Genomic DNA, 13,199 nt, shown 5'->3' on the forward strand with positions numbered 1-13,199 from the left:
AAATGAACAAACTGAGAAGCAACTCTGGAGAGCGACATCCCCCAAAAGCGAGGGTTATCTTCCACCTAAGATAACAAGGCATTAGTGTTTCTCTTCTCGGAGTCCCAGGGGCCACAGGAGCAAAGTACTTCCGCTGAGGCATTCTGGGAACTGTAGTCCTGGCAAGGGGCGGCCGAGGTCGCTTCCGCTCTTGCTAAGCAAGGTGGCCTGTCAGTGGTTCCGATGAGGTGATACCTTGGGGCGTCCCAAGGCCCTTCCCTTCTTGTGCGCTTGTGCTCCCGGTGTCTCCCCCTCGGGGTCGAGTCTGCGGCCCGGGGAGAAGCGGGGCGGCGGCCGGGTCCTCTCTGCTGGGCTCTGCCTGAGGCGGCGCTGCCCGGGATTCCTGGACCATCTCAGCTGCTTGTGGAGCCCCCGGGAGAGTCTAGCTTCCCACGGAGCCTGGGGAGGAGCTGTGGGGACGGAGGCCACTGCCCTGAAGACTTACGTGGTGTGTAGCTCTGGTTTTTAAATATGATTTTTTTTTTTGCATTTATTTACTAAGAGAGGAGGACATGCATATGGAGGCAGTCAGAAGAAAACTTGTGGGAGTCTGGTCTCTTCTTCCATCCCGTGGTGTCCAGAGACTGGAACTCAGGCGGTCAGGCTGGGCAGCAGTCACCTTTACCCGCTGAGCCGTCTTCCAGGGCCAAACTCCCCTTTCCTTTGGAGGGTTTAGGTTTTTATTGGACATTATTATCATGGAGGTGGGAAAAGAGACTGTGGAGGAAGCTCTTGCAGATACACAAAGTTTACTAGTATTTACACCTTTAAAAGTGAGAGACAAAGGAGAGGAATTTCATTCCTATGAATGGAAACAATTTTATGTAAGGTAGCCTTCACAATTAACAGGCCGTTCTGAGGGTGGTGGTCAGTCATGACGCAGTGTTCATCAGAGAGTTCTGTGGTTCTTAGAGATTTGTTTTTCTGGGAAGCCCCCTACAACAGGCAGGGACGAGCACCCTGTACCCCTGAAGCTGCCAGAAATAGAGAGTGTGGGCTTTCCTAACCCTCTGCCGTGAGTGAGCTGAGGCAAGGACGGCTTGGTAACCTGGAGGCTGACGCTCCCGGTTAACAGGAAGTGGGTAGAAAAGCCAGGTCTGTGCGCACAGACTTGGAATGCCAGCGCTTGGGGCTGATGGGAAGGCTGAGGCAGCCATGTGGACTGACTGTCCTAGCGACGCTCTCATGAAACCCTTCCTCCCCCCAGCTTGCTTCCCAGAACCCTGCCTTGTGTCAAAGAGAAGAAGAGAGCAATGACCAAGTTACAGGTAAGTCGGTGGCTTCCCCCACTGCCCCCAGTGCTAGGGACTGAAAGCAGGACCCCTGCATGCTGGGCAAGCGCTGTGCAGCTGAGCCACACTGACCTGTGTGACAGTGTGAGGGGGTGTTGCTGAAAAGAACGGTTTGGAAGGAGGAGGGAGGAGAGAGGACAGTGGGGGACATGTGCTCAAAGTACATTGCACATGTGAAAGTGTAAAGGGGTAAATATATTATGAAATAGAGAGGTGGGCTGGAGAGAAAAGGTCTGTTTCCAGGACTCTGTGGAGACAGGCAGATCCTTGGTCCTCACTGGCAGCCATCCTAGCCTCCTGGGCAAGTCCCAGGCCACTGAGAGACCCTGACTCAAAAACAAAACAGACATGGCCAGTACTCGAGGGAGGACACCAGAGGGTGTCCTCTAGCCTCTACAGGCATGTGGACCTTCATGGGCATAAGAACGCTCACATGCATACACACACGTGTACACACGCGCACAAAAGACTGGTCAGCCTCACTCCCTGCATTTGGCATCCTGGGCATTCATCTCCTGAGTTACCAGGGAGAGGGTCTGACTGTCGCCATCTGCTCGGCTTCCGGGGTTGACCAAACTCCGGTAATGAAGGAATGAAGAAAGGACAGACACATAGACACATGTACAGACAGGCTGATATGGAATGAGCCGTGTGCTCCGATGGAGACGCACCAGCGACCTGGAGACTCAGCATATTAATTATACTCCACCGAGCGCACGGGAGGCACGGGTCAGTAAGTTTAACATGAATACCTGATTCAATGGGTCCATGGCGTTCAGCCAAGCTCTCCAGCTACCTAGTACAATCAGTTTCAGGAAATAAATGCTTGTTTTGCTAACAACAGTGGTGATTTCCCCCTAGTTATGGTTAAGTGTCCCGGATTCTCTGTATTCTGGCCTAAACTGAACACTTTTTAAAAAAATCTTGGGCACTTTAGTAAGTGATTAAAAATAGCAGTTTTTGGCCGGGCGTGGTGGCGCACGCCTTTAATCCCAGCACTCGGGAGGCAGAGGCAGGCGGATCGCTGTGAGTTCGAGGCCAGCTTGGTCTACAGAGTGAGTCCAGGACAGCCAAGGCTACACAGAGAAACCCTCTCTTGAAAAACCAAAAAAAAAAAAAAAGCCGGGCGCACGCCTTTAATCCCAGCACTCGGGAGGCAGAGGCAGGCGGATCCCTGTGAGTTCAAGGCCAGCCTGGTCTACAGAGTGAGTCCAGGACAGCCAAGGCTACACAGAAAGACCCTGTCTTGAAAAAAAAAAAAGCAGTTTTCCTGAAACTTCCACCTACTTAATTAAATTTTTGTTTCACATTTTATTGTGTGTGTATGTAGACGGTGCATATTAGAGTATATGAATGTAAGGCATCCTTTATGGAACACTGTGTGGCCATGAATGACATAACAGTAAGTGATATTGGACAAATATTGGCTGCTTAGTGCATATATATCATACAGTGTCCTGGGTCCTTTCTGTGGTCTCATTTATAACCCATTCAGGGACATTGTGACGTAGGTAATATTGAACAGAAGGCAAAACTTAGGGCGCGAGAAGTTAGTTGCCAAAGCTCAGCAGGCTAGAGCCTTGAAGTGTGAACTGAGGTCCTTCAGGTGTGCAGAGCCTGTGCTCACACCCCTGTGACCCCGAACGTCAATGCTGTTGACCGAGGTGTATGGTTTTTAAATTTTATCTGTATTACCTGTAGGCCCGGTTAGCAATCAATCAAGGCACAGACACTTGGTATATTTTAAAATAGCCTTGGTTGGCGCTGGAGAGATGGCTTAGCGGTTAAGAACACTGGTTGCTCTTCTAGAGATGCTGAGTTCAATTCCCAGCAACCACATGGTGGCTCACAACCATCTGTAATGAGATCTAGTGCCCTCTTCTGGCCAGCAGGTGTATGTGCAGGCAGAGCACTGTATACATAATACTAAAAAAATATTAAAAAAAAAATAGCCTTGGTTAACCTGGTGCAGGGCAGATATCAATCCTCTAAACTACTTTCCATAGTGTGGCAGGCATGGGATCCCTGCCTCAATCCCATGCCATCTGCTTCCAATAACTTCTAGCAAGCTACTTCCCATCCATAATCCCAAATACTTGCTAATGTTCTTCACCTGGGCTGGATTCTCCATCCACGCCGCCGGCCATGTGCTTTTCCTCCAGCTAAGCCATGGCGGCCTTCCTCTCTTCCCTTCAGGTCTCTCTCCATTCTCCTCATGGCTGTCCTTTCTTCTTCCCAGAATTCCTCTCTCTCCAAGCCCCACCTATCTCCTGCCCTGCCCAGGTGGGATGGCTTTTTATTAATCAAAAAGTGGGTCAGACAGCAAGCAGTAATTAGCATCAAAATACATCAGATTATCCCAACAAAGGTGTGTTCCTGAGAACACGGAATGCGCAGCGTGTCTGTTCCAGAAGGTTCCCAAGGTCTGTATCTTTAGTTAGGGTTTCTTTTTCTTTCTCCATATCCACCCTGGGCACAGAGTTTCCATGGGTAGCCCTAGGTGTCCTGGAACTCACTCTGCAGAGCAGGGTAGCCTTGAATTCGGAGATCTTCCTTCCTGTTCCTCCTGGCCCAGTTTATGAGGCATTTTCTTAATTGAGGTTCCCTCCTTTTATATAACTCTGACTTTGAGTTGACACAAAGCCAGGCAGTACATCCTAGTAGACTGACGGGATTAAGAACGTAAGAGGTGACTCAGACTTGAGTGCTATCCTCCAACCACTTCTGGACACACAAGCATATAACAACTTGGGGGATTTTTTTGGATTTGGGAACATTTGCATAGACTTTTGACCCGGCCCGCCGGGGTTCCACTAACGCTCGGGAGGAGAATTTTCCTGTATAGGGACAGAACAGAAGACACGAAGAAGGGGGCAAGTCTGCATTCTGATCAAACCTCGTTTATTGAAAAATTTCACAGAGTTTATATAGGCACAGAGGCATGGGTATTTGCGTAAGCAAGGGTTGCTATGGATACCTAACTCTGGAATTCTCCAACAGGTGTCTTCCTTTACAGCTGCTATAATTGCAGAAGAGAGAAATTCCAGGGAAGTTGTGAAGGATCTGGTTAGTCAGGAAAAAGCTCCCGGAACTGCTGCTCGCAGGCAGCTGGCCTTTAATCTGATCTTATCAGATTAAGAGTACCAGAAAAAGAGTAGCTCGGGAGTCTGGAATGACCAGCCCTCACAATATACCACAACAGGTGTCTAACTGCCGACCTACGACAAGGTCAGCTGGTTTCTGGTGAATGACAGACTGCTGGAGAAATAGGAACCTAGGCTCTGACAAGATGGCTGAACATTGGCCATGTAGCCCGTCCCCTACAGACTTTACTAATGAAGTATTCTGAATCTGAAATCCGTAACGTTCCACAATGTAAAACACTTTAAATGGTATCAACTCTCCTGAAATGGGTTTCAGAGCATTTGGGGTCTGAGCATGAAGGTGCATCCGAGCTGTAATGCCCAGTCAGAGTAGAGCATCATGGGTGTAGAAGGAGCCAGGCATTGGCAGCTGTTTCCAGGACCAAGTCAGCACACTACTCCCCAGTATTTCCTTCCTTCCTTTCTTTCTTCTTTCTTTCTTTCTTTCTTTCTTTCTTTCTTTCCTTTTCTTTTTGCTCCCTACCCTCTCTGTAGCCATGGAAAGGAGTCAATAGGCATACTGGCTGGTGCTGTGTGTCCATGTGACACACAAGCTAGAGTCCCCAGAGAGGAAGGAGCCCCAGTTGAATAAATGCCTCCATAAGATCCAGCTGTAAGGCATTTTCTTAATAAGTGATCGAAGTGGGTAGCACTTTCCCTGGGCTGATGGTCCTGGGTTAAGTAGCACCCTTCCATGGCCTCCACAACACCTCCTGCCTGCAGGGTGCAGCCTCCTTGAGTTCCTGTCCTGACTTCCTTCAATAATAAATAGGAACATGGAGTGTAAGGCAAATAGACCCTTTTCTCCCCAACTTGCCTTTTGGCCATGGTGTTTTGTCCCAGCAATAAAATCCCTAATACAATGGGCACTGTGTAAAGAGTTGCTCAGGTCCTAGTGACATTGGGTATGAAACTGAGGTGGCCTGTGTTTGCTGTCACAGGAGGCAGTGACGTTCAGGGACGTGGCCGTGGTCTTCAGCGAGGAGGAGCTGGGGCTGCTGGACGCTGCCCAGAGGAAGCTGTACCATGATGTGATGCTGGAGACCTTCAGGAACCTTCTGTCAGTGGGTGAGGATGGCGCCCTGGGCCCCTTGGCGATGTCGGAAGTTCACATGCGGTGTCTTGGTTACACTCCACTGCTTTCCTTTTAGGCTTATTAATTTACATTTTATGTATATTTGAGTGTTTTGCCTGCATGTATGTCTGTTAGTTTGACAAAATTGTGTTTGTTTCTCTGTTTCTGAGAATAGGGCTGGACTTCCTGCCAGCCAGGGAGGGAGGAGAGAGTGGAGGGAGTAGGAGATCCAGCCACAGGGAAGGTCCAGGAGACACGAGGAAAGAGAGAGAGAGAGAGAGAGAGAGAGAGAGAGAGAGAGAGAGAGAGAGAGAGACAGAATAGGAAAAGCTACAAACCGCTAGTATCTCTGAGATGTAAGCTGGAAGGAAGCCAATTTACTTTAGAAGGTTAAGAACAGAGTAACAACTGCTCAGTTTCTGTCTTAACCCAGCTGTGCTCTCTCTTGCTCAATGATTGGCTGTAAGCTGCTTTATTGGCGTATCAGGGGACAATTGGGGAGCAGCGTTTATACAACATTGAGACAGGAGATTCTCAGAACAAGGATTGCAACCAGATATGGTATGGGGGGGTGGAGGGGCAGGGGTTACAGAAATCAGCCTCTGAAGCACACAACAATCATGCCTATAATATGGGGGCCACTTGCATTCAAACTACTAAAACTACTGCACTCCACTTCCTGGCCCCCACAGGCTCGTAGCCAGGTCGGAATGCAAAGTACATTCAATTCAGTCCAACCACAGACGTCCCCACAGTCTATCACAGTCTCAACCCTCTTTAAAAGTTCAAAGTGGCTTCTGAGACTCATTCAATCTCTCTTCCTCTCTCTCTTTTTAAACGTTATTTATTTATTATGTATACAATGCCCAGAAGAGGGCACCAGATCTCACTAAAGATGGTTGTGAGCCAACATTTGGTTGCTGGGAATTGAACTCAGGACCTTTGGAAGACCAGACAGTGGTCTCGACCGCTGAGCCATCTCTTTAGCCCAATCTCTCTCTCTTTTAAATCTTTTCTCCTGGAAGAGCTTCTCTGTGTAGACTTGGCTGCCCTCGCCTTGCCTTATAGACCAGGCTGGCCTCGAACTCACTGCGATCTGCCTGCCTCTGCCTCCCAGAGTGCTGGATTAATCATGACGTCTCTTAACTGCAATCCCTGTAAAGTCAAAATCAAGGAGCAGGTCACAGAAGCCAACACACAGTGGCAAAGACTCTACCATTCTAAACGGGAGGACGCAGAGCACTGTGAGGAAATAATGCACCAAAACAAGAACGAAAACCAGGAAGGAAAATCCAAACTCTGCCTCTCCATGTCTGAGGTCAAAGTGCTCTAGTGACCCAGCCTGCGGGGTCTTCAACGGGTACCTGTGGAGGGGGCAAACAAGTAGGGGGACAGGACGCACAAAGAAATGAGGGCAAGTCTGGATTCTGATCAAGCCCCCTTTATTGAAAAATTTCACAGAGTTTTCATAGACACAGAGGCATGGGTATTCGCATAAGCGAGGGTTGCTATGGATACCTAACTCTGGAATGCTCCAGCAGGTGTCTACCTTTACAGCTGCTATAATCACAGAAGAGGGAGAAATTCCAGAGAGAAAGGGAAGTTGTAAAAGATCTGGTTAGTCAGGAAAAAGTTCCCGGAACTGCTGCTCCCAGGCAGCTGGCCTTTAATCTGATTTTTACCTGTAGTCTTCCCGGAAAAGCTAGTTTATAGCCAGAAAGGAGTAGCTCTTTCTACGAGCGCGGGGGTCTTAGAATGACTGTCCCCCACAATAAACCACAACAGATGTCTAACTGCTGAACCACAACAGGGTCAGCTGGTTTCTGGTAAATGACAGACTGTTGGAGAAATAGGATCCTAAAGGTTTGGGCTCTGACAAGATGGCCGAACATTGGCCATATGGCCTGCCTTCTCCAACACTCTAGATCTCCAACTCCTTTCAGCTTTGTTGACTGTAGCACACTTCTCTCTCCTCCGCTGGTTCCACTCTCTGTTAGCAGCGTTTCTGGCCACTTACGCAATGGCTTTGGCACCTCTCTCACGTTGAGGTCTCCAAAGCAATGCTGGCTTCTCTTTTACAGCTTCACACGGTGGCCTCACTGGTCCTACATGCAGGGACACCCCCCCTCCCCCCTCCTGGCCTCAGCGGCTTTCCTTAGCTGCGGGGAGTTTGTACAAGCTCTTCTTTTGTGTGTGTCCTTGACCCAGACAGGTAAGTGCATCCAACAGAAGCTGCAAAACTTCTTTTCTTCATGTGTGCAGTGTTTCCTTCACCCTCCCAACAACCAGAGTACCTTTGTGCCTCTCTCTGCCTCAAGACTATTAGCCTCCCATTTCACTGAGTAAAATCAAGTTGTTCTTAGATGTTTGTTTTGTGTGTGTGTGTGTGGTTTTTTTTTTTGTGTGTGTGTGTGGCAAGGTCTTGCTATGTAGCCCAGGCTTGCCCAGAAATATTCTTTCCTCAGCTTCCCGAGCGCTCGGGTGACAGACTTCATCCACTGTGCCTGACTGGAACCCTGTCTTTGTAGGGCCTCACCCTCCAGCTTTGCTGATCTCTATTATTTTTCCTACTTCATTCTTTGCGTCTCAGCTGTTGTTGCTTTCTTCTCTCAGGCCTGAATGCTCTTTCCTGCTGGAGCTCTGTGTCCCCTCATCTCCTCTCTGTTCATCTTCCCAGGAGTCCACACAGGACCCCCGCTCTGAGACACAGCTTTACATTCTGCGCTTGCCTCTGCTGTTGTCCGAGCACCTTGAGATGTGTTACCATGGAGTTAGTTTTACAGACACCCAAAATCCCAAGTGTTTGCGCACTGTGAACAATGGCCCGTGAAGCCCATGGTCCTTGTACAGCTGCAGTAACGTCCATCCCCAGCATGCTTTTTGTGTTCCTCACAATGGCATTCCTCTCCCTCCCGCGACCTCTGCCTCCATCCTCTGTCCCCTACCTCTATCTCCCATGGACGTTAACTGGTCCGATGGGTCGTGCAACATACCACCGGGCCGTGCCCCAGCATCACTGGATCTTCTACTTGGCCCGTGTCCATTTTCTGCTTCATAAGTTGTTTGGGTCACCTTTATTGTTTCTGGTCCTGATCATTTGTTCTCTGGTCATGTTTCTTGGGGGACCTGTCAGATAATGTTGCAACCTTTGTTATTCTGTCAGCTGCTGCCTTAGGTTGGCAGCAGAGATCTACCTTGTTTATTTGTTTGTTTTTTGGTTTTTTTTTTTTTGTTTTTTTTTTTTTTGAGTCCCTTCCCCTTGCTGCCTTGTGAGCCTGGGGGACTTATTTTTTAAGCAGGCATTCGAAGGGAACCCACTGGCTGCTGCCCTTGCGTTCTGCCCTTCCACAATCAGCAGGTGTGTTTTGAATCTTGCTGTCTAAATGCATAGCTCTCTTCTTAGAGTCTCTAGGCGGGTTTGTATGTTGGAGTCATTTCATTCTTCGCCTCATACACACCTCTGCTCTCTCCTCTGCTCCCTCCAGTCTCAGGGAGGAGTCGCACCCATGTGTACCTCAGCTCACACCATCCCTCAAGTGAAAATGGCCAGACGCTGAGAGGTGCTTCCTTCCCGTTATCCATCTGCACAGCTGCGCGAGCACAGCAAGACAGGCAGGCACTCAGCAGAGGCTGGAGGTGACCTTGAGGTTTCCTTTTGGCTCGCCCCAGATTTCTCACCATGGTCAAATATAGCTTTTTTCTTGAGTGCGAGCTCTCTTTTTTGTACATGTTTGGTCCTTAGAGCTCCAAGAGGTTCTTATTCGACTCTGATCTCTGGGTAGTATTTCTAGAGAGAACTGAGGACTTGGACCTTCCATGTCCCCATCCTTCCTCATATCACCTTCTGTTCTCTATCCCTTCAGGAGGCCAGAGTCCAAACAAGATGGAGACCTTTCACACAGCAGGGTTAAGGTGCCTTTCACTGGTGCGGCCTCCATGCTGGCAAGTGACAAGCCATGACGTCATCAAGCTGGCCAGAACTCCAGAAGCTGAAATAAACACTCAAGGAAAGGGTCCTCACTTCCTGGAGCAGTGCCGCGCCTCCTGCCACACAGGAGCAGAAGAGACTGCCCAGGCCTCTGAGGGTGATGGCTGTCCTGAGAGACTCACAGGAGACCTTTCCAGCAATACTGAAAGTCGGGAACTTCTCTCTGGGAGAGCTCAGAGTTCTTGGAGTAAAACACACCTTAGTGAGAGGGGGAGCCATCAGCAACACTGTCCACAGACTCTGGTGAAAAAGAAGCCACAGCTGTTGGATTTGGGTGTTGACATTCTGAGTTGCACTTCCCACAATGATAACAATATAGCACATGAAAGAGACAAAGCCCACAGCAGCAGTGACTGTGGTAAAGTCATCTATCCTGTGTCACTCCTCACCCAGCATCGTGTTTCCACAGAACGGAAGGCCTCCCAGTGCAGCCAGGGCCAGGAAGCCTTCATTGACAGCCCCAGTCTGGAACTCCATCAGCAGGTCAGCTTAGGAAAGGAGTCCCCTGTGCCTAGTACACATGAGGACACCGGGCATAGCTCCAGTGTCCCCATTCAACAAAGTGCTCATCCAGGGAAAAAGCGCTACTGGTGTCAGGACTGTGGCAAGGGTTTCAGTCAGAGCTCAAGCCTCCAGACTCACCAGAGAGTGCACACGGGGGAGAAGCCGTACAGGTGCGACAGCTGTGGGAAAGGCTTCAGCCGCAGCTCAGATCTCACCATCCACTGCCGAGTGCACACCGGAGAGAAGCCTTACAAGTGTGATGTGTGTGGGAAGTGCTTCACACAGTGGGCGCACCTCCAGCTCCATAAGAGAATCCACACAGGAGAGAAGCCATATAAGTGTGAAGACTGTGGCAAACGCTTCAGCTGTAGCTCGAGCCTTTGCACCCACCAGAGGGTCCACACTGAGGAGAAACCGTACAAGTGTGATGTGTGTGGCAAGTGCTTCAGCTCAAACTTTAACCTCCAGAGCCACCAGCGGGTCCACACAGGGGAGAAGCCATATAAATGTGAGGAGTGCGGGAAGGGATTCAGTTCGGTCTCAAGCTTCCAAAGCCACCAGCGGGTCCACACGGGAGAGAAGCCATTTCGCTGCGATGTGTGTGGGAAGGGCTTCAGTCGGAGCTGGTATTTCCAAGACCACCAGAGAATTCACACCGGGGAAAAGCCCTACAGGTGTGACGTGTGTGGGAAACACTTCAGAAGCACCTCGATCCTTTATACCCACCAGAGAGTCCACACTGGAGAGAAATCCTATATTTGCCAGGAGTGTGGCAAAGGCTTCAGTCATGCCTCGAGTCTCCAGGTTCATCAGAGTGTTCACACGGGCGAGAAGCCGTTCCAATGCAGCGTGTGTCAGAAGCGGTTCAGTCAGGCCTCGAACCTCCAGGCCCACCAGAGGGTGCACACGGGGGAGAAGCCCTACAAGTGTGACATCTGTGGGAAAGCCTTCAGCCAGAGGTCCTATGTCCAAGTCCATCAGGTAATTCACACTGGAGAGAAGCCCTACAAGTGTGACATCTGTGGGAAAGCCTTCAGCCAGAGGTCCTATGTCCAGGTCCATCAGGCAATTCACACCGGGGAGAAGCCGTTCAAGTGTGAGGAGTGTGGGAAGGAATTCAGATGGAGCTCGGAGCTTAGTGCTCACCGGAGGGTCCACACAGGAGAGAAACTGTTGTAGGAGGTTTTTCCTCCCTTCCTCAAGCTCTTTGGAAATAATGACTCATGAAACTTAGTTATTATTTATGAATAAATATCATAATATCATATTATTTATGAGTCCATATCACTGGACTCTTCTCTCACTATCTTCTAACTTAAAATAACCCATTTTAGTAACGTATATTCTGCCATGTAATTAGTTACCTGAGCTAAGGCACCATGCAGCCGTCTTTACACCTTGCCTGTTGACTCTTGAGCGCCTGTCTCTATCCCAGAATCCCTTCTGCCTGCCGGAAATCCCACCTATTTAGTGCCTTAGCCATGGGCCATAATTTTTTAAATTGATGGGTGTTGAACCCATATAATACACAAGAGATTCCTTTCACAAGAAACCCTACATGGGGCTGGAGAGATGGCTCAGAGGCTAAGAGCACTGGCTGCGATTGCAAAGGTCCTGAGTTCAATTCCCAGCAACCACATGGTGGCTCACAACCATGAGATATGGCGCCCTCTTCTGTTGTGCAAGCACACATGAAGGCAGGACACATAATAAATAAATAAATCTTTAAAAAGGAGCCGTACATGTGTCAGCAGCATGAGTGGGCCTTCAGTCGTGCCTCATCTTTCTACACACACCAGAGGGTCCATGTTGGGCAGAGACCCTACGTCTGCAGCGTCTGCTGTGAGGGCTTCTGAGGTCACATCTAATCTACCACCAGAGGGTCTATACTGCAGGGAATCCATGTTCTGATGTCAGGTGGGGCTCCAAGCTGCTGATTGCTAAAAGTGTCCACAAAACCCAGAGGCTCTGTAAGACTTTACGGGTTTATATTTTGGTTATTTTTGCCTTCAACTCCTTCTACTGGGTTCACTGTGTAAAGAGAAGATAGCATTTCAGAATGGATCTTTTTAGCATACAAACAAAGTAAGAAAAAAATAAAATTAAAGACTTATCTAGAAAAGGTTTTTGATTAACTATGAAGGGAAGAATTATCAATTGTCAGGAAAAGACCCAGCGGAAATAGTAGTGCCTCATACTGATGCTGAGTTTATGTAATTATGTGTAATCAATGAAGATTGGAAAAGAGTCTGTAGCAACAATGTGGGGGAAATTACCCACAAATATACTAAAAGCAAGTGACGTGTTTATATAAAGAACTACTTCGTAGCCAGGCGTGGTGGTGGCGCACATGCCTTTAATCCCAGCACTCGGGAGGCAGAGGCAGGCGGATCGCTGTGAGTTTGAGGCCAGCTTGGTCTACAGAGTGAGTCCAGGATAGCCAAGGCTACACAGAGAGACCTTGTCTCAAAAAACCAAAAAAAAAAAAAAAAAAAAAAAAGAACTACTTCAATTCTCCCCCATAGAGTAAAAAGAGGTTATGAATTTCTGAAGTTCTTACATTTTATACTGATACAAATATGGTGAGGATGTCTGGTTACAAGTCAGAAAAAAAATAAAGTAATTCAAAGCCCAAATGCTTCGTTTCAAAATTCAGAGTTGCATGCCACTCTTCTGGTGGTATTAGATTTTCTGGAATCTCTTAACACAACTACTGACTCTTAGTATGCAGAAAGAATTGTTTTCGGGAGGCAGAGGCAGAGGCAGGTGGATTGCTGTAAGTTCGAGGCCAGCCTGGTCTACAAAGTGAGTCCAGGATAGCCAAGGCTACACAGAGAGACCCTGTCTCGAAAAACAAAACAAAACAAAAAAAGAATTGTTTTGCATATTGACATTGGGTCTCACTGTGCAGCCTTCTGTCCCAGAACTTGCTATGTAGACAGGGCATTTTTATTTCACTGCTTTAAGAAAGCATCCTTGACCAGGGCACAGGGCTTCTGTGATAGAGTCCTTGCTTAGACTCCTCCAGTGATGGATGGGCTGGGGGCTTAGCTCAGCAGCAGAGCATGTGTCTAACATTTCAAAGGCCTTGACTTCAATGCCAACATCCTCTCGAAAAGAAAATTCTTGGGACTGGAGAGAAGGCTCAGTGGTTCAGA

The 13,199-nt window shown here is 48.7% G+C and overlaps 2 protein-coding genes across 7 annotated transcripts in view; one reads left to right on the plus strand and one right to left on the minus strand.

The window, feature by feature from the left end:
• The window catches only part of LOC311591567 (uncharacterized protein), a 180,413-nt gene that overhangs the window by 20,627 nt on the left and 146,587 nt on the right, over nt 1-13,199 (minus strand). Inside the window, exon 1 of one of the 3 annotated variants that reach the window (XM_084771299.1) lies at nt 5,442-5,500. The exons of the other annotated variants lie outside the window; for them this stretch is intronic. The gene's annotated coding sequence lies outside the window, so the exon portion shown is untranslated. Of the gene's footprint in view, nt 1-5,441; nt 5,501-13,199 lie in introns of those variants that run through there. 3 annotated transcript variants of the gene reach the window in all.
• Nucleotides 173-12,677, plus strand: LOC311591583 (uncharacterized protein). Of its 4 annotated transcripts, XM_084771385.1 has the most exons (4): nt 173-487; nt 1,247-1,307; nt 5,416-5,542; nt 9,413-12,677. In XM_084771385.1, the coding sequence occupies exons 2-4, from the start codon at nt 1,293-1,295 to the stop codon at nt 11,218-11,220; spliced, it is 1,950 nt and encodes a 649-aa protein (XP_084627511.1). In that variant the 5' UTR covers nt 173-487; nt 1,247-1,292; the 3' UTR covers nt 11,221-12,677. The 4 variants fall into 4 exon arrangements, with proteins under 4 accessions (XP_084627511.1, XP_084627513.1, XP_084627510.1 ...); XM_084771387.1 differs by lacking the exon at nt 5,416-5,542; XM_084771384.1 differs by lacking the exon at nt 173-487 and having other exon boundaries at nt 964-1,307.

Source organism: Acomys minous (assembly GCF_964271855.1).
Source record: "Acomys minous genome assembly, chromosome: 20".
In the NCBI taxonomy this organism is placed as follows: Eukaryota; Metazoa; Chordata; class Mammalia; order Rodentia; family Muridae; genus Acomys; species Acomys minous.

Bases quoted from the DNA above. Each gene is read 5' to 3' on its own strand.
- LOC311591583 (XM_084771385.1), top strand. The intron at 5,543-9,412 runs GTGAGGATGGCG...CTATCCCTTCAG, and splicing joins CAGGAACCTTCTGTCAGTGG to GAGGCCAGAGTCCAAACAAG.